This window comes from Apium graveolens, chromosome 8, assembly GCF_009905375.1.
Source record: "Apium graveolens cultivar Ventura chromosome 8, ASM990537v1, whole genome shotgun sequence".
Lineage (NCBI taxonomy): Eukaryota > Viridiplantae > Streptophyta > Magnoliopsida > Apiales > Apiaceae > Apium > Apium graveolens.
Window position 1 is genome coordinate 175,677,002 of NC_133654.1, and position 20,257 is coordinate 175,697,258.

The following is a 20,257-nucleotide window of genomic DNA, read 5'->3' on the forward strand; positions in this document are numbered from 1 at the left end:
TGATATTAATAAAAGACTTGTTTTGTTTTTATTACGGGCTCTATCTATTTAAGTGTTTAAATAAGATATACAATAATTTAGAGTAAAGCTTTTTATGGATTATGATGAGATCATAATAGTGAGACCTAAAAGATGATAACTCTAAACTTAAATAGTTCCTGGTCGTAGGATTACTAACTGGTAATTAATAATCCGCAGAGATCGGTACATACTATGCTTGCTTCATTATGAAGGATGTCTATTCTCATAGACATTTATGTGGTGACACTATAGCTAGTATGTAGGTGCTTATTATGGAATAAGTTCACTGAACATGACTCGCACAGCTGAACAACTGATGGAGTTCACTCACGTGTCAGCAGTTGTTCACATAGTGATAGTTGTACAAGTATCCTTAGACTTGAGGTCATCATAGTCATCTTGTGTACACTGAACTATGCTTTGGTTTAGTTCTTAGTCTCCAGGGACAATTATTAGGGCTCTACTGGGTATAGGAATTTGTACACGAAGATAGTGTATGATCAATAAAGGATCTACCCCTTCCAGTGAAGGAAGCGAATGTTCAAGGCTGATCCACTTATGCTAGTTCAGGAATCTCTGGCCAGAGTAAATGAAATTAGAAAGGAGTTTCTAATTTACATAGAACAACGCATAGTAAATGGTAAGCAAGTGATTGAATTAGATAGGCTTGACACGAGATCCATGCCTTGTATTTAATCGGGATATTGTAGGGTAGAAGGAGTTTATTGTACGGTAACTATTCACTGAATAGGTTCTGGTATTCTAAGCAGTGAATTCATATTATCCGGATAGTCGCGATATGCTGAGAAGTATCCCTCACGATGTAGAATAAATGTGATTAATTAATTAATCATATTTAATAAATTAGAGAATTTATATAAATAATGATAAAATAGTTTTATTATTATTTATTTCTACTACCGGCTTAATATTGAACCTACAGGGTCACACCATAAAAAGAGAATGATTTAATGGTGGAGGAATTAATTAATAATGGCTAATAATTATTTATTTATGAAATAAATAATTAATTGGAAAATTTAATAATTGATTAAATGAGATTTAATTGATTATAAATTAATTAAGAAAAGTTTTTAATATTATTAATTAAAGGATTTAATTTTTGGAAATTAAATCAAGAGAGAGAATTATTTCTAAAGTGTTTAGAAAAATGATTAATAATTAAAAGGTGTTTTAATTATTAATGAGAATAATAAATGGGATAATAATAATAATATTTATGGGAAAATTTCAGCTGAAAATTTTGCCTATAAATATACTATTATAGACCCTATTTTTATTTTGAACCCCAAAAAACCCAAAAAGTTTGGAAAACCCAATTCTCTCCACCTCCTTCCTCCTCCTTAACATCGTTTTCTTGGTGGATACCGGTGGAGTGCTTCACACTTGAGGAGCAACTGCTAAGGATCTCTGATCGTTGTCTCTGAATTATTTTAAAGCTTAGATTCGATCCCCTCGTTTTTACCACGATTTATATGCTTTTATTTGGATTTTATGTGTGTAAAAGTGTTTTGCCATGACCCGCTGCGATTAAAATCCAACAGTTCCACATACGATAGATCTTGTTAAATTTCCACGGGTTCCAATTCAATTATATGACTAGCATCTGCATTATACTTCTTTATAGAAATACGTGGAACACATTTTGGTGATATCATTTTTGCGGAGGTAACGCTAACTCGTACGCTACTTTCCCGACTTGCTTTAATACTTCGAACGGTCCAATCTATCTGGGTCTCAGCTTTCCTTTCTTTTCGAATCTAGAAAGGCCTTTCCATGGAGATATATTTATCAACACTTTGTCTCCGGGTTCAAACTCCATATCTTTTTTATTCTAATCTGCATAATTCTTTTGTCGATTTTGAGCAGCCGTCAACCTTTTATAAATCAATTTCACTTTTTCCTTTGTTTGCTGAATTAATTCTGGACCCATCAGTTTGCATTCACCAACTTTATCCCAATACGTAGGAGATCTACATTTTCTTCCATACAACACTTCATAAGGCGGCATGCCAATATTTGTGTGGTAAATATTGTTATATGAAAAATCAATCAACGGCAAGTGGTCACCCTAATTCCTTTAAAATCCAATGCACGGGTTCTCAACATATCCTTGATTGTTTGAATAGTCCTTTCGCTTTGTCTATCCATTTGTGGATGATATGTTGTACTCATTTTCAACTTCATACCCAAATGATCATGAAATTGTCTCCAGAATCTTGAATTAAATCTCAGATCTCTATTGGATACGATAGATACTGGTACTCCGTGACGCATCACAATTTCATCCAGATATAATTTAACCAATTTTTCCAATGAGAATATTTTGTTGATTGGCAAGAAGTTTGTGGACTATGTCAATCGATCAATGGTTGTCCAAATTGCGTCATGGTTAGCTTTTATCTTTGCAAACCTACCACAAAATCCATTATGATATGCCCACACTTCCATTCAGGTATGTCCAGTGGTTGAAGCAGTCCACTCGGTCGCTGGTGTTCTGATTTTACCCTTTGACATGTATAACACTTACTTATCCATTCAACGATTTTCTTTTTCATGTATGGCCACCAATAGTTCTCTTTCAAGTCTTTGTACATTTTTGTACTTCCAGGATGAACCGAAAACCTTGACCGCTTTGTGTAGAATCTCATGCTTTAATTTCGCAACAATGGGAATCCATATATGTGAACAAAACCTATATATTCCTTTATCATCCTTTTGAGCCTTAATCTCTTCTCCAGAGAGTTTATCCTACTCATGATCCATTACATGTTCCTGACAACATCGAATCTTTTCCAGAATCTTAGGCTGATAATCCATTGAATAAATCACTTTATTTTCTAACTCAGGAATTTGTATCTCTATTTCCAATTTTTCAAATTCTCTAACCAACTCTGTGGATGAAGTTAACATATTTAGTCTTTCCTTACGGCTTAATGCATTTGCCACAATAATCGCTTTTTGTGGATGATAACTTATCATGCAGCCGTAGTCCTTGATCAATTTCAACCATCTCTTTTGTCTCATATTCAATTCTTTCTGCATAAAGATGTACTTCAAGCTCTTGTGGTTTGTATAAATCTCACACTTTTCTCCGTATAAATAGTAACTCCAAATTTTAAGGGAAAACATAATTGCTGCTAATTCTAAATCATGCGTAGGATATTTTTGTTCATGAGGCTTTAACTAACGAGAAGCATATGCTATCACCTTCCCGTGCTGCATCAATACGCAACCTAATCCTTTATAAGAAGCATCACTGTAGATTACAAACTCACCCTTCTCAACGGGTAGAACCAACACTGGTGCAGAGGCTAACCTTTTCTTTAACTCCTGAAAAATTTCCTCACACTTATCTATCCAAACAAATTTCTCACTTTTCCTTGTCAACTTAGTCAATGGAACTGCTATCTTAGAAAAATCTTGTCAAATTTTTGGTAATATCCAGCCAAACCTAGGAAGCTTCTTACTTCTGTTGAAGTCTTTTGTCTTTCCCAATTAATCACACCTTCAATCTTTGCAAGATCCACTTTGATTCCTTCACTATTAACTACATGTCCAAGAAACTGAACTTCTTTCAACCAAAACTCACATTTTAAAAATTTAACGTACAACTTTTCTTTCCTCAAGATTTCCAAAGTAATCCTTAAATGTTCCATATATTCCACTTCCAACTTGGAGTAAATCAAAATATCTTCGATGAATACTATCACAAACTTATCCAAGTATTTTTTTAAACACTCGATTTATAAGATCCATAAAAGCAGCTGGCGCATTCGTCAATCTAAACACCATTACCAATAAGTCATAATGTTTATATTTTGTTCTGAATGCCATTTTGGGTATATTCTCTGCCTTAATCTTCAATTAATGATGTCCCGATATTAAATCGATCTTCGAGAAACACCTAGCTCCTTTCAACTGATCAAACAAATCGTCAATTTATAGTAGAAGGCATTTATTCTTAATAGTCAGCTTATTGAGTTCGCGATAATCGATACACAATCTCATGCTTCCATCTTTCTTCTTTACAGACAGCACTGGTGCACCGCACGGGGATACACCAGGTCGAATAACTCCTTTATCTAACAATTCTTGCAACTTTGTCTCTAGTTCCTTCATCTCCACATGCCCCATTCGACAGGGAGCCTTTGAAACTGGTTCAGTTCCTGGAACCAAATCAATCCTGAATTCAATCTCTCGATCCAGAGGTAGTCCTGGTAATTCATCTGGAAATACATCCCGAAATTCCTTAACCACAGGAATATCTTCGATCTTAAGGGGTTCCTTATCAACATCTCTTACATGAGCCAAATAAGCTTCGCATCCATGTCGTAATAATCTTTTCGTCTGAATTACCCTTAGAAATTTCCTATCTTGCTTCTTCTCTTTAAATATCACCTCAGTACCATCCTTAGACCTCAATTTCACCTTTTTACTTCTACATTTAATCTGCACATCGTGGTTCTCTAACCAATCCATTCCGAGTTTGACGTTAGATTATCCTAACTTGAAAGGTATTAAGTCAGCAAAAAAGTGCCGACCTTCAATAAAAATATCGCAATTAGGAAAAATCTTATTGGTAGTAACTCTTTCCTGATTTGATACTTCAATAACCAAACTAGATTCTAAAGGGTACGCAACTCACTTTAATCTATCAATAATATTTTCATAGATAAAAGATCTAGTAGCTCCAGAATCCATTAACACTTTAACTTTTACTGAATTTATAGCAAGCGTACTTGCTACCACATCCATATCTTGCACTGCATCTTTCATTGTCATATTGAGTGTTCGTGCCCTTGGCTGAACTGATTGTGCTGGTGGAGGCACTGGTCCAACAATCCTAATAACATTGGCCTTCTGAATAGATTCCTTATAATTCCTTGCCATATGGCCAACCTTTCCACACTTGAAACAAGTCATCTCTGGTTTCCCCCAACGCTTGTACATTCTTATGAGTAATGACCTTTCTGATTGTGCTTAAAACAAGTCATATTGAGCTTGTTAGAATTTCCAGGATGTCTCTTTCCACATACTTTGCATTCTTGAATTGGAGGTCTATTATCCTTCATGGCTTTCCTAGATTTCTGAAAGCAATCATTTTGATTTCCATTTCTAGGCTTAAACTTCCGCAATTTCTGACTTTGATTTCCCACAACCTTTCCAAACTTTCCCCTAAACTTTGAACTTCCTTAATCATGGTCCGAATCCTCAAACTTCCTTTTCTTTCCCTCATTTTCCCTTTTAGTTATTTCTCTTACTCCTTCCACAATCATTGTTTTCTGTACCACAACAACATACGTTCTTATCTCAAGAAGAGCCACTTGACGTATCAATTAGAAGATATCTTGTAACTGTGTACTATATAAACATAGCTTAGAGTTTACACTATATGTGTTATCATTCATGAGAAGATTATTCTTAGTAACCCTAGCAGCTCTTAGTGATATTGTTCATCACTGAGAGAGTAGTTTAACCTACTTTATAACAGAGCTTATTATATTGAATAAACTTGATTACTGTTACATACTTTGTGTTCTAAATCGATTTGATTGTATAAACACTATATTCAATCCCCTTCTATAATGTTGTGTGACCTAACAATTGGTATCAGCGCAAGATCTTGAAGTACAAAGAGTGTAAAGATCACAACAATCAACAAGATGAACAAAAAGGATGTTGGAGTGAAAAATCCATTTCTGGACAAAGACAACTATCACCACTGGAAGGTTAAGATGCACCTACATCTTCTCTCTCAAGATGAAGCTTATGTGGACTACATTGAAAGAGGTCCTCATATAACACCCTCCAGGCCCGGGGTATAAGTCTGGGGGTTACTAGCTAATCTCCAACCTGAACAATAATAATAATGAAATATATCTAAAACCCTTTAATCACTAACCAGTATCTTTTTAGGTTGAAGTACGAAAACAAGAACCACTAACTACTTTATTACAAACCAAATTCAAAATCTTACAAACTCTTTTTATTACAACCCATTGTCTAACCAGTTTTAAACTAAGTTCATCTTTATTCAAATACACACATATTAACTATCTAAAATCCACATGTTCGGGCAACTCAAAGCTTTCTTCCTGGATTGAAATCAACACCTTGGGTATGAGAGGGTCCCACGGCCTGACCCGCTTCTTTACTACTTGAGTCCTGATAGGTTTCATATTCATTCTTAACTGAAAATAATAAGGTGAATAACAACAAAAAGGGGTGAGCCAACAATTGCTGAACAAGTCCATAAAATATAAACAGTGTTAAAGAACTTTAAATGAATCGGTAATCTGGGTATATCTGCAAAGTTATGACCCCGCGAGAATAGAAAGAAGGCCATTACTGGAGAATACAAATGAACTAAACTGGACACAAGTTTGCATCTATACCCTGCTGATCAGCCAGGATACAGTGCAAATCTATATCTCACTATATAGATCTAGTCGGAAACCCAGGCTCTACGGCCTATCTCAAGGATCTGGTTATGTCTCGGTCCTTAGGATCAAGTAAAACTTAATCCCAAATGTCTTTATCCAATTCATGGAGTAGCAACCGAAACAATCGGTATGCCTTGATATATTCTAATCACCAGAATATAGCAATGTATATGTGTAACAATTGGAATATGAATAGAGGATTCAAAGAAAAAGGAGAAATTAAGAATCGAAATGAAATATGAACAAGGGAATAGCAATTGTGTATTAGTGTTTGTGAATAAGAATCAAAAGAGTGCAAGCGTGATAAGAATCTGAAGAAACGTTACTATTCTGAAATTAGAATAGGGAAAAAACTTGCCTTCCACGCGATTTACTTCAAATATGTCACCGTCGTCTATCACCGGCTCGATCTGCCTTGATGTCTTGGCTTCTATCAAAGAAATAGACTGATTTAGTCATCTTGTATCTCAATCGCGTCTCAAATCGACTTTACGTAGCTCCTATTGTCTACCCATACGCGTATTATTGACTCGTATATTATTTATTAACAAGCAAGACTTGATTAATCACATAATACACATAAGCACATAAGACACATACTCAGTTTCATGTTTAAAATTATTTTTAGAATCAAAATCGACTCATTGTTCGCTTAACTGATCATTATCTGACTTCTTTCCTATTTTTTGGGATTTATTAGACTCGCCTCTGCACGCGATTTGGCTTATAATCAACTAATTATCAAAGGTCAGCTAGTTTATAGAAGAAATTAGGTTTTAATATTATTTTTAATGAAAATAAATCATTTTTTCTGAGTAAAAGGGCTTTCATTTCGCTCGAATCGGATAAACGGTCTAATTAATATCAATTAAACACAGATAAACCAATTTATTATTCAATATAAATAATTATTATTTATTATTATACCCTAAAATAAATTTTAAATAATTACTTAGGAAAAATCAGAATTAAAAATGATTTTTCTATAATTTTTGGTAATTAAAATGAATTTATTATGATTTATTGAAAATTATTTGATTAATTATGAAAATAAGTAATCATTTTTTGATAATTAATAAATAATAAATATTTAATAAATAATTAAGAAAATAATTAAATCTGATTTTTAGAAAATATTTCAGAATTTTATATAATATAAATCAATTAATTAAATAATTAATTAATTAATTTATAAAATAAATAAAACTGATTTTATAATTAAAATAAAATAAAAATAAAAATAAAAATAATTTCCAGAAACAGTTGTTAGAATTGGAATTCTGACAAAAACTGATCAAACACGGGTTTTCCGTTCGGGTCAAACGGGTTAGATTTCAGGTCATAAAGAACATGACCGAAATTTTTCCAGAATCCGGCCAGCCAAAATCAGGCCAAAACACAATTGTTTGATGTGTTTTTCACAGGGTTTCACTTCCAAATCAGCTAACCAATCTATTCCCGACCAAATCATACCGTAAACATCCCTGAATAACATTCTCCAATCAAACCGACTTAAAACTCCAGCCAAATATCGAAACCACGCATCTGTACATAAAACTCTACGTTCTATAGTGCAAATTAAAGCTAAGAACATGTATAATCAAAGCCCTAACATTTCAAGAACCATATATTCACAAAAATCACGAAGTTATGATTTTAAAATTGAACATAAAACCTAATAATCGTGAATCACTATCCAGGAATCGTTTGTTCAATTAAACACCATGAATCGACTGTAAATCACATCAGGAAGTTATATCAATCATCATAACATCATAATAACCCTAGAATCAAAAAGCCCTAATTTGAACATAAACCCTAGAAATGAAAAAGAAAAAATGACGCATTAAAACGTGAAATTGTTGTTAAAAACAGAAAGAACAGATCGAAATCTTCGATTTGGATACTCCAACCGCTTGATTTGGTACAAAAATCCGATCAAAATCAACGATTGAATCTTCGACCCGAATTTGTTCTACCCGACCCGGCTGTAGAGAATTTTGTGTATTTTTCTGAATTTTAATTAATTAATTAATATTAATTAGGCTATTTATAGTAGTAAAATTAATACTCCTAATTAAAATTAAGGCCCTAATTCTACATCTTTTAAAATTAATTGGCCCCTAATTTTATAATTTTTGAGTATTAAAATTTAATTTATAAATATTTATATATACAATATATATGCCAAAATTTCCCAAAAATTGTGAATAACACAAAAATACAAAGAAATGATATAAATGAAAGTCCTATAATTTTATAAAAATAAAAATGTGATTTTTGTGGGGTTTTTAACACCTAATGGGGCCCGGAAAAGTCATTTTTCGCGAAACGAGAAAATTTGTAAAATACCTAGATGTTCGGGATAACGCGATGGTACAAGCCGTTTGATGATAAATAAAGCCCATTATTTTATTTGAAATATCAGCCATAAAATCATGATTTGGGTCGTATAACTTTTGATAGGAAAGCTATAAATACAAAATAAATTATCTGAAAAATACCCAGAAAATACCCGGATAACACAGAATGCACGTAACACGTAGTAGTTAGGGTTTTACTAATTCCACATAAATGACACATTAACACATATAATTTATTATAATTATGATATCATACAAGCGTAATTTTCCCAGACGTTACAACTTCCCCCCTAATAGGATTGTGTCCTCGGAATCTCGCTAAGAAAACAAATGGGGATACTTTTCTAACATTTCACTTTCAAGTTCCCAGGTTGATTCTTCAACCATAGGGTTTCTCCACAAAACTCGCACTAAAGATACAGATTTATTCCTCAATACTCTCTCTTGCCGATCTAGAATTCTTACCGGCTGCTCTACAAAAGATAAATTAGGTTGGATATCTATCGATTCATATTCTATTACATGTCTGGAATCAGGATTATATTGCTTAAGCATTAAAACGTGAAACACATTGTGAATATGCTACATGTAAGGCGGTAAGGCTAACTCATAAGCGACTTTTCCGACTTTCTTCAAGATTTCAAATGGATCAACGTATCGTGGCTTCAATTTACCCTTGTTGCCAAATTTGGTCAATCCTTTCCATGACGATATTTTGAGTAGCACATGTTTTCCTTCTTGGTAGTCCATATCTTTTCTATCTTGATCTGCATATTTGCGTTGTCGATTCAGCGCTGCATCCAGTCACTTTCGGATGAGTTCTATCTTTTCTTTAGTCTGTTGAATTCATTCTGGACCCAAAATCTTGCATTCTTCAACTTCATCCCAATACACCGGTGATCTGCATTTCCTCCCATATAAAGGTTCGTAAGGGGGCATTCCAATGCTCACGATATAGCTGTTATTGTAAGAAAATTCGACTAATGGCAAGTGCTCATCCCAACTTTCTTCGAAGTCAATCGCACAAACTCGTATCATATCTTCGATTATCTTTATAGTTCTTTCACTTTGTCCATCAGTTTGTGGATGATAAGCGGTACTCATATTTAATTTGGTTCCAAGACATTCTTGAAATTTTCTCTAAAATCTTGAATTAAATCGGGGATCTCGATCAGACACGATAGATATTGGAACTCTGTGTCGAATCACAATTTCCTAAAGATATAAGTGCACTAGCTTGTCAAGTGAGAATCTTTCACTAATCGGTAAAAAATGTGCTAACTTTGTTAGTCTGTCAATGATTACCCATATCGCGTCATGATTTGCTTTGGTTCTTGGAAGTCCTACCACAATATCCATTGCTAGATGTTCCCATTTCCATTCTGGAATATTCAATGGTTGCAGTAATCCACTTGGACGTTGATGTTCCGCTTTAACTCGTTGGTATGTGTAGCATTTACTTACCCATCTCCTTCTTCATATTTGGCCACCAAAAGTTTTCATTCAGACCGCGTTACATTTTTGTACTTCCCGAATGTATAGAATATTTCAAACTGTGCGCATCTCATAATATCTCTTTCTTCGGCTCGGCCATATTAGGGATCCAGACTCTTGATGCAAAGCGTAGAATTCCTTCGCTATCCTTCTGGATGGTGATTTCGTCTCCCGTTAAGTTGTCATCTTGACCCATCACTTCTTCTTGACATCGTCGAATCTTTTCTAATAATTCTGGTTGAAAAGTCATTGCGTAAATAGCTTCAGTAGATTTATTGGGAACACGAATCTCAATCTCCAACTTTTCAAATTCTTTGGCTAATTCTTCAGATAAAGTTAACAAATTCAATCTTTCTTTTTGGCTCAATGCATCTGCCACAATGTTCGCTTTCCCTGGATGAGAGCTAATCGTAACATCGTAATCTTTAATCAGTTCTAACCATCGTCGTTGCCTCATGTTAAGTTCTTTTTACGTAAAGATGTACTTTAAGCTTTTATGATCCGTGTAGACTTCGCATTTCTCACCATAAAGATAGTGTCTCCAGAGCTTCAGTGTGAATACAATTGCTGCTAGTTCCAGATCATGTGTTGGATACTTCTGCTCATGAGGCTTTAGTTGTCTAGAAGCGTATGCGATTACGTTGCCATGTTGCATCAAACACATCCAAGTCCTCGATATGAAGCATCGCTATAAATGACAAAATCTCCATGCTCATCAGGCAATACAAGTACCGGTGCGGTTACTAATCGATTTTTCAGTTCTTGGAAACTTTCCTCACATTTGTCATCCCATACGAACTTTTCACTTTTTCGAGTCAACTTAGTCAGTGGCGTTGCTATTTTCGCAAAATCCTTGACGAACCTTCTATAGTATCCTGCCAATCCCAAGAAACTTCGAACTTCTGTTGGTGTCTTCGGCCTTTCCTAATTTAACACAGCTTCAATCTTCGCTGGGTCAACCTGAATACCTTCCCTGCTAATGATATGCCCTAAAAATGTACTTCCTTCAACCAAAACCCGCATTTCGAGAACTTCGCATACAGTTGTTCCTTCCTTAGAATTTCCAAAGCAATCCTCAAATGCTCGGCATGCTCTTCCTCAGTCTTCGAGTAAATCAAGATGTCATCAATAAATAAAATCATGAATTTATCCAAGTATCTCTTGAATACCCTATTCATCAGATCCATGAATGTTGCTTGCGCGTTGGTCAAACCGAATGCCATTACGAGAAACTCATAATGTTCGTATCTGGTACGAAAAACAGTCTTGTGGATATCTTCAGCTTTAATCTTCAATTAATGATAACCCGATCTCAAATCTATGTTAAAAAACCATGCGACTCCTTTTAGTCGATCAAACAAATCATCGATTCTCGGTAGAGGATATTTATTCTTGATAGTCAGCTTATTCAATTCCCAGTATTCAATGCATAGTCGCATGCTACCGTCTTTCTTCTTTACGAACAATACCGGTGCACCCCATGGGGAAACACTGGGTCTTATGATTCCCTGTCTAGTAGATCTTGCAATTATGTCAATAATTCTTTCATCTCGACTGGTGTCATTCGATATGGAGCTTTCAAAACTGGTTCTGTATCTAGCGCTAAATCAATCATAAACTCAATTTCTCGGTCTGGCGGTAACCCTGGAAGCTCTTCTGGAAAGACCTCAGGAAATTCACATACAACTGGAATATCTTCTATCTTGGGACTTCCCTTTTCTGTATCCAATATGTAGGCTATATACATCTCACATCCTTGTTGAAGCAATCGTTTGGTCTACATTATTTTCAGAAATTTCTTTCGCTATTTTTCGCCTCTGAACATTACTGTTGCATTTTCCACAGTTCGCAATTTCACTTTCTTGTTCGCGCAACCGATCTGAGCATTATGACAAGTTAACCAATCCATTCCCAAAATAACGTCAAATTTTCCTAACTTAAAAGGAATCAGGTCTACGGAGAAATGATGTCCGGCTATTTCGATATCACACGCGAGACATACTCGATCTACTGGAACTTGGTCGTCATTCGCTAATTTTATAATTAACGTCTCTCCCAACCATTCAGTTTCACAATATATCTTATCAAGGAATTCTTCAGAAATAAAAGATTGTGTAACTCCAGAATCAATTAGTACTTTTGAATTTACCGAGTTCACCAAAAGCGTACTTGCAATCACACTAGGACTCTGCACGGCTTCTTTTATTATCATGTTAAAAGTTCTTGCTCTGAGTTGATTAGGCTATGGTGGAGGAGGTAATGCCAACACTTTAGGAATACTCGCTGCCATTGCTGGTCCTTTGCAATTCCTAGCGATATGTCCTTTCTTTCTGCACTAGAAATAAGTAACTTCTGTCTTTCCCGCTGGACATTCGTTAGAATATTGCCCTTTCTGCTTACATTTGAAATACGTCACATTTGCTTTGATATAGACGCCGGTATGTTTTCGACCACAAGTCTTGCAGTACGGCACTGGGACTCTGATTATTCCCTGCTGGCTGGGAGCTTGGAAATGATTTTATGCTTTCAGGTTGCCTTGTCCTACCCTTTTGAAATTCATATTTGTCCGGGCTTGAAATCATGACTTCCTGCTGGAATGGTTTTGGAAACTTTCCTGTCCTCTTTCCTTCTGGGATCTCTCACTTTCTCTATCAATGATCATGGCTTTCTGAACTATGGCAGTATAAATTGTCAACTCAAAAACTGCAACTTGACCACGGATCCACGGTCGTAATCCCTGTTGGAATCTTTGGTCTCGTTCCTCCTCAGTATCAACTTGTTCTGGAACAAACCTAGCCAATTCAGTAAACTTGGCTCCGTATTCTGTCACGGACATACTTCCTTGGTTCAGCTCTAGAAATTTAATCTGCATATGATTCTTCACATAGCGAGGAAAATGTTTCTCTAAAAATAGCTCTTTAAATCTATCCCAGGCTATAATGTCTTCACCTTCTAAAGCTTTCCTAGATTCCCACCAATACTTCTCCTCTCCTTTCAAGAAGTAGCTAGCAAAATCAATCTTTTGGTCTTCACCCACTTTCACGAGCGTAAATTCTTTCTCTATTTCTTTCAACCAAGTGGTAGCCTTAATAGGATCTGCTGTTTCCTCAAATTCTGGAGGCTTAACCGACTGAAACTGCTTGAAGGTAACAACAGGTATAGCTATTGGTATCTGAGGTTCAGGACGAGGTGGCGGTTGTAACATTTGTTGCCGAATCTGCTGCTGCATCATTATCATCTGTTGTTGCATCAGATGGAACATTTGGTTCATGGTATCATTGGTCTGTCCCACTAAGTTGTTGTTAAAGGTTTCGGTTCTAGTCTTTCTCTTTGGTGCCATTTTCTGATAATAAAACAAATGATATATTTTTAACAGTTTATTAGACAATTGACAGTAAGTAAGAAAACAATTTATCCTGTATTAATAAAATTTTAAATAATGATTTGCAGGAAGAAAACAATTGGATTAATATAAAAACAAGACTTTAAACAATCCGTTGAAATGGTTTTGTAATTTAGAATAAAAATGATGGTACATGGTGTTTAAATTTAAACAGAATTTAAAATATGAAAAAAAAACTATAAAACAATAAAGTAAATATAAATGCTGTAAAACTGTAAAGATTGAAATTTAAATAAAAGAAAATTTGAGAAAGTTCATTTTATATATAACACCAGCATCACGTGTGAATGCTTGGTACAAAAAGTCACGCTCAAAACTGTCCTGACTACTGCTACTACAAGTCAAGCTAGCTAAGTACTACACACATACATCACTATCCATACTATACTAGCTACATCTATCTACATCAGTCACCTATACTACACATCTGGTCTCCTGCGGTCAGATCTCAAAATCCTGGCGAAATATGCCTCAGCTCATCCCGAAGTATCTGGACAACTATCTGTGCCAAACGAAGAACTATATGAAACTCTGTATAAGAAGGCGGCCCGGAATGTGTCAAAGCATCTAACTCAATAGTAGCGCTCATCACTGTGGACTGTAGCCTCTGTCTCATCATATAATCCGGCTGAAGTGCGAATAACGGTCCTCGGTCTCTCTGGTCAAATAAATGCATAATCTCCATGTACTGAGCTCTCCAATACTCAGCATCCTCTCTCACAACACTGTAATCATGATACGGTACCATATATGGTTGTGCAACATGTCCTATAGACTCCTGCGACAGAACTCTCTACATCCCTGCAGTACCCTGCTGTGGTAATCCCAACTGTAACTCTACATTATGCTCACCCATACCCTCAATCAGAACCATCTGAAATACCTATGGCTCTGGGGCATGCACCTGAATAGGAGGTAACACTGTTGGTGGTGGAAACTCTGGCTCAACCTCTGGAATACACTGATGCTCTACTGGAAGTGGGGGTGGAAGCATCAGCTCAAAGAACTCTATTGGATCAAACATCTCTACTGGGTCATGAATCAGCCCTGACACTGGTGGTCCTGGCTCTTGGGGAAATAGTGGAGGTGGTGGAAGAGGTGGAAACATGTACTCAGACACTGGTGGAATGACTGGTGCAACTGGTCCTGTGATTGTCCTCTCAGATGAACCTGAATAACCTGATGACGCCATTTGATAATATACCAAAGAAAGAAGAAAGATCACTAAATAATTCCTAAAAGTCATACTTTCCTATTCTAATCTTATCTAAATCCTAATACTACTCCTCCTATTTGACTATTCCTATCCTATGTGATCTCCCTATCTTATCTTATTCCTAATGTTCTTATTTTCAGGGACCTAACCTACAGCTCTGATGCTAAACCTGTAACGCCCACCAGACCGGGGGTATAAGTCTAGGGGTTACTAGCTAATCTCAAACCTGAACAATAATAATAATGAAATATATATAAACTCCTTTAATCACTAACCAGGATCTTTTAAGATTGAAGTATGAAAACAAGAACCACTAACTACTTTATTACAAACCAAATTCAAAATCTTACAAACTCTTTTTATTACAACCCATTGTTTAACCAGTTTTAAACTAAGTTCATCTTTATTCAAACACACACACATTAACTATCTACAATCCACATGTTCGGGCAACTCAAAGCTTTGTTCCTGGATTGGAATCAGCACTTTGGGTATGAGAGGGTCCCGCAGCCTGACCCGCTTCTTTACTACTTGAGTCCTGATAGGTTTCATATTCCTTCTTAACTGAAAATAATAAGGTGAATAACAACAAAAAGGGGTGAGCCAACAATTGCTCAACAAGTCCGTAAAATATAAACAGTGTTAAAGCAATTTAAATGAATCGGTAATCTGGGTATATCTGTAAAGATATAACCCCGCGAGAATAGAAGAAGGCCATTACTGGCGAATACAAATGAACTAAACTAGACACAAGTTCGCATCTATACCCTGCTGATCATCCAGGATACAGTGCAGATCTATATCTCATTTTATAAATCTAGTCGGGCACCCAGGCTCTACGACCTATCTCAATGATCCGGTTATGTCCCGGTCCTTAGGATCAAGTAAAACTTAATCCCAAACGTCATTATCCAATCCATGGAGTAACAACCGGAATAATCGGTATGCCTTGATATATTCTAATCACCAGAATATACCAATGTATATGTGTAATAATTAGAATATGAATAGAGGATTCAAAGGAAAAGGAGAAATTAAGAATCGAAATGGAATATGAACAAGAGAATAACAATTGTGTATTAGTGTTTGTGAATAAGAATCAAAAGAGTGCAAGCGTGATAAGAATCTGAAGAAACGTTACTATTCTGAAATTAGAATAGGGAAAAACTTTCCTTCCACGCGATTTACTTCAAATATGTCACCTTCATCTATCACCGGCTTGATCTACCTTGATGGCTTGGTTTCTATCAAAGAAATAGACTGATTTAGTCATCCCGTATCTCAATCGCGTCTCAAATCGACTTTACGTAGCTCTTATTGTCTACCCATACGCGTATTATTGACTCATATATTATTTATTAACAAGCAAGACTCGATTAACCACATAATACACATAAGCACATAAGACAGATAATCATTCTCATGTTTAAATTAATTTTTAGAATCAAAATCGACTCATTGTTTGCTTAACTGATCATTATATGACTTGTTTCCTATTTTTCGGGATTTATCAGACTCGTCTCTACACGCGATTTGGCTTATAATCAAATAATTATCAAAAGTCAGCTAGTTTATAGAAGAAATTAGGTTTTAATATTATTTTTAAAGAAAATAAATAATTTTTCAGAGTAAAAGGGCTTTCGTTTCGCTCGAATCGGATAAATGGTCTAATAAATATCAATTAAACACATATAAACCAATTTATTATTCAATATAAATAATTATTATTCATTATTAAACCCTAAAATAATTTTTAAATAATTACTTAGGACAAATCAGAATTAAAAATGATTTTTCTATAATTTTTGGGAATTAAAATGAATTTATTATTATTTATTGAAATTTTTTTGATTAATTATCAAAATAATTAATAATTTTTAAATAATTAATAAATGATAAATAAATGATAAATAGTTAAGAAAAAAATTAAATCTGATTTTTAGAAAATATTTCAGAATTATTTATAATATAAATCAATTAATTAAATAAGTAATTAATCAATTTATAAAATAAATAAAACTGATTTTATAATTAAAATAAAAAAATAAGAATAATTTCCAGAAACAGTTGTCAGAATTGGAATTCTAACAAAAACGGATCAAACACAGGTTTTCTGTTCGGGTCAAAAGGGTTAGATTCCGGGTCATAAAGAACATGACCAGAATTTTTCCAGAATCCGGCCACCGGCCAGGATTCCGGCCAACCAAAATCAGGCCAAAAATACAACTGTTTGATGTGTTTTTCACAGGATTTCAGTACCAAATCACCTTACCAATCTATTACCGGCCAAATCATACTGTAAACATCCCTGAATAACATTCTCCGATCAAACCGACTTAAAACTCCAGCCAAATATCGAAATCACGCATCTGTACATAAAACTCTACGTATAGTGCAAATTAAAGCTAAGAACACGTATAATCAAAGCCCTAACATTTCAAGAACCAAATATTCATAGAAATCACGAAGTTATGATTTGAAAATTGAACATAAACCCTAATAATCGTGAATCACTATCCTGGAATCGTTTGTTCAATTAAACATCATGAATCGACTGTAAATCACATCAGGAAGCTATATCAATCATCATAACATCATAATAACCCTAGAATCAAAAAGCCCTAATTCGAACATAAATCCTAGAAATCAAAAATAAAAAACGATGCATTAAAACGTGAAATTGATGCTAAAAACAGAAAGAACATATCGAAACCTTCGATTTGGATACTCGAACTGCTTGATTTGGTACAGAAATCCGATCAAAATCAACGATTGAATCCTCGACCCGAATTTGTTCTACCCGACCCGTCTATAGAGAATTTTGTGTATTTTTCTGAATTTTAATTAATTAATTAATAATAATTAGGCTATATATAGTAGTAAAATTAATACTCCTAATTAAAATTAAGGCCCTAATTCTACATCTTTTAAAATTAATTGGCCCCTAATTTTATAATTTTTAAGTATTAAAATTTTATTTATAAATATTTTATATATTAAATATATATGCCAGAATTTCCCAAAAATTGTGAATAATACAAAGAAATGGTATAAATGAAAGTCCTATAATTTTATAAAAATAAAATTGTGATTTTTGTGGGGGTTTTAACACCCAATGAGGCCCGGAAAAGTCATTTTTCGCGAAACGAGAAAATTTGTAAAATACCTAGATGTTCGGGATAACACGATGGTACAAGCCGTTCGATGAAAAATAAACCCCATTATTTTATTTGAAATATCAGCCATAAAACTATGATTTGGGTCATATAACTTTTGGTAGGAAAGCTATAAATACAAAATAAATTATCTGAAAAATACCATAAAAATACCCGGATAACACAGAATGCACGTAACACGTAGCAGTTAGGGTTTTACTACTAATTACACATAAATGACACATTAACACACATAATTTATTATAATTATGATATAATACAAGCGTAATTTTCCCAGATGTTACACCTCATGTCCCTATGAGAGCTGTTACAGGGAATGAACCATCAGTTCCAAAGCCTAGACATGAATGGTCTGATCCAGACATTGATCAAGTCAGGAAAGATAAAAAGACCTTGAATATATTGTTTAATGGTGTTGATGGTGACATGTTTGACAACATCATAAATTGTAAAACAACTAAAGAGGTTTGGGACATAATTCAAATTATTTGTGATGGTACTGAGCAAGTCAGGGAGAACAAGATTCAACTCTTGATTCAACAATATGAGCATTTTCACTGTGAAGAAAGTGAGTCACTCACTGACATTTTCAGTAGATTTCGAAAACTAATGAATGCTCTCAAGTTGCATGGAAGGGTCTACAAAACCAAAGACTCAAACCTCAAGTTCCTTAGATCTCTGCCCAAGGAATGGAAGCCAATGACAGTCTCATTAAGAAATTCTCAAGATTACAAGGAGTTCACCTTGGAGAGACTGTATGGTATCCTGAAAACCTATGAGCTTGAAATAGAGCAAGATGAAAGGATGGAGAAAGGAAAGAAGAAAGGAGGATCCATTGCACTTATTGCTGAGCAAGAGAAGGAAAAGGAGATGAAGGTTGAAGCTGTTGAATCTGCATCAAACTCAAAGGTCTGTGAAAGCAAGGGTAAAGGGCTGGTAGCTGAAAATGAAGAATAGTTGAGCCAAATTGACATGGATGATATAGATGAGCATCTAGCATTCTTATCCAGGAGATTTTCCAAGCTCAAGTTCAAGATGAATTTTGGAGCAGCTGAGCCAAATAGAAACATGGTTGATAAGTCTAAATTCAAGTGTTTCAAATGTGGCTTTGTGACTCCCTCCAAACCCGGATCAGAAGTTTGGGGTCCACACACACACACACCTTATTGATAACCTGCTTATAATAATAATAAAGATAATAATAATATGAAGTGACCCTACTTACCAACTACCACGGACCGCAACAGGTCAAAGTATGTACACAAGCCACACACACACACTTATATTACAAATGCCCAAATCCCATCTATTCAAACTTACAACCGAATATTAAACATCATTACAAACTTTACAAACTTAAACTATCTCAAAGCTGTCAGCTAGCTTAACTCGATCAACCTGGAGCCCTGGCTCTCACACTAGATTGGGGATCCTCACTACCAACAGGTTCCTTCTTAACTAGAAAAGAACATAAACAAAATCGCACAAATGAGATAACTAGCTCAGCAAGTCACATTGACAATACTGAGAATATACAATGATTAAGTGAAATGATTTGAGGTGTCAAGAGAACAATGGATAATGATTCAGAATTGGATATTAAATTTTCATTTTAAAAACCAAGGTTAGGCTGCTGATCAGTCACGCACTAACCCCGAGCAAGGCACACGGCTTTGCTCTAATTACTGGATCCAAGGAACACATTGGCCTAACTTGACCATCAATTTGGTCTGACCACGAATCTGGTCCCCAATTTTATAAAACAATCCAATTCTATCACAATAACATAATAAACAATGTAAAGCAATAAACAGAATCATAATCAACATGGGATATTTCAATCATGAGATGGGTTTTAATCTTCACAAGGAAACAAAATAGCAATTTCAAAGAATGGCTATCAGCTGGTGAAAGAATCGGATAATAAAAGAATCAAAGTTTCAAGGTTAAAAGGATTTGGTCTTCCAATGTATAAGGTATAATGGTTTGAGTATTTAAGCAAATCTTGGTTCAGTGTTCAGTATTTAGTTTGTATGTATTTGTGGAGTAATTTCATATATCTGTGGTTCGTATTCAGGTATTCAGTAATCAATGGTTCAGAAAGAATAAGGTTTATG

General features: G+C 34.8%; 1 protein-coding gene across 1 annotated transcript; it reads right to left on the reverse strand.

Moving 5' to 3' along the window:
- Positions 1 to 3,759: 3,759 nt before the first annotated feature.
- Positions 3,760 to 4,524, reverse strand: LOC141680155 (uncharacterized). The gene is made up of 2 exons (XM_074486457.1): positions 4,079 to 4,524; positions 3,760 to 3,826 (listed from the first exon to the last, which is right to left on the reverse strand). The coding sequence occupies exons 1-2, from the start codon at positions 4,522 to 4,524 to the stop codon at positions 3,760 to 3,762; spliced, it is 513 nt and encodes a 170-aa protein (XP_074342558.1).
- Positions 4,525 to 20,257: the final 15,733 nt, after the last annotated feature.

What these genes read in the sequence shown, in the direction of transcription:
- LOC141680155 (XM_074486457.1), bottom strand. Translation starts at nt 4,524, where the DNA reads ATGGATTGGTTAGAGAACCACGATGTGCAGATTAAATGTAGAAGTAAA. An exon ending in CCGTGCGGTGCACCAGTGCT is followed by an intron (nt 3,827 to 4,078) that starts GTCTGTAAAGAA and finishes AATGGTGTTTAG; the next exon opens with ATTGACGAATGCGCCAGCTG.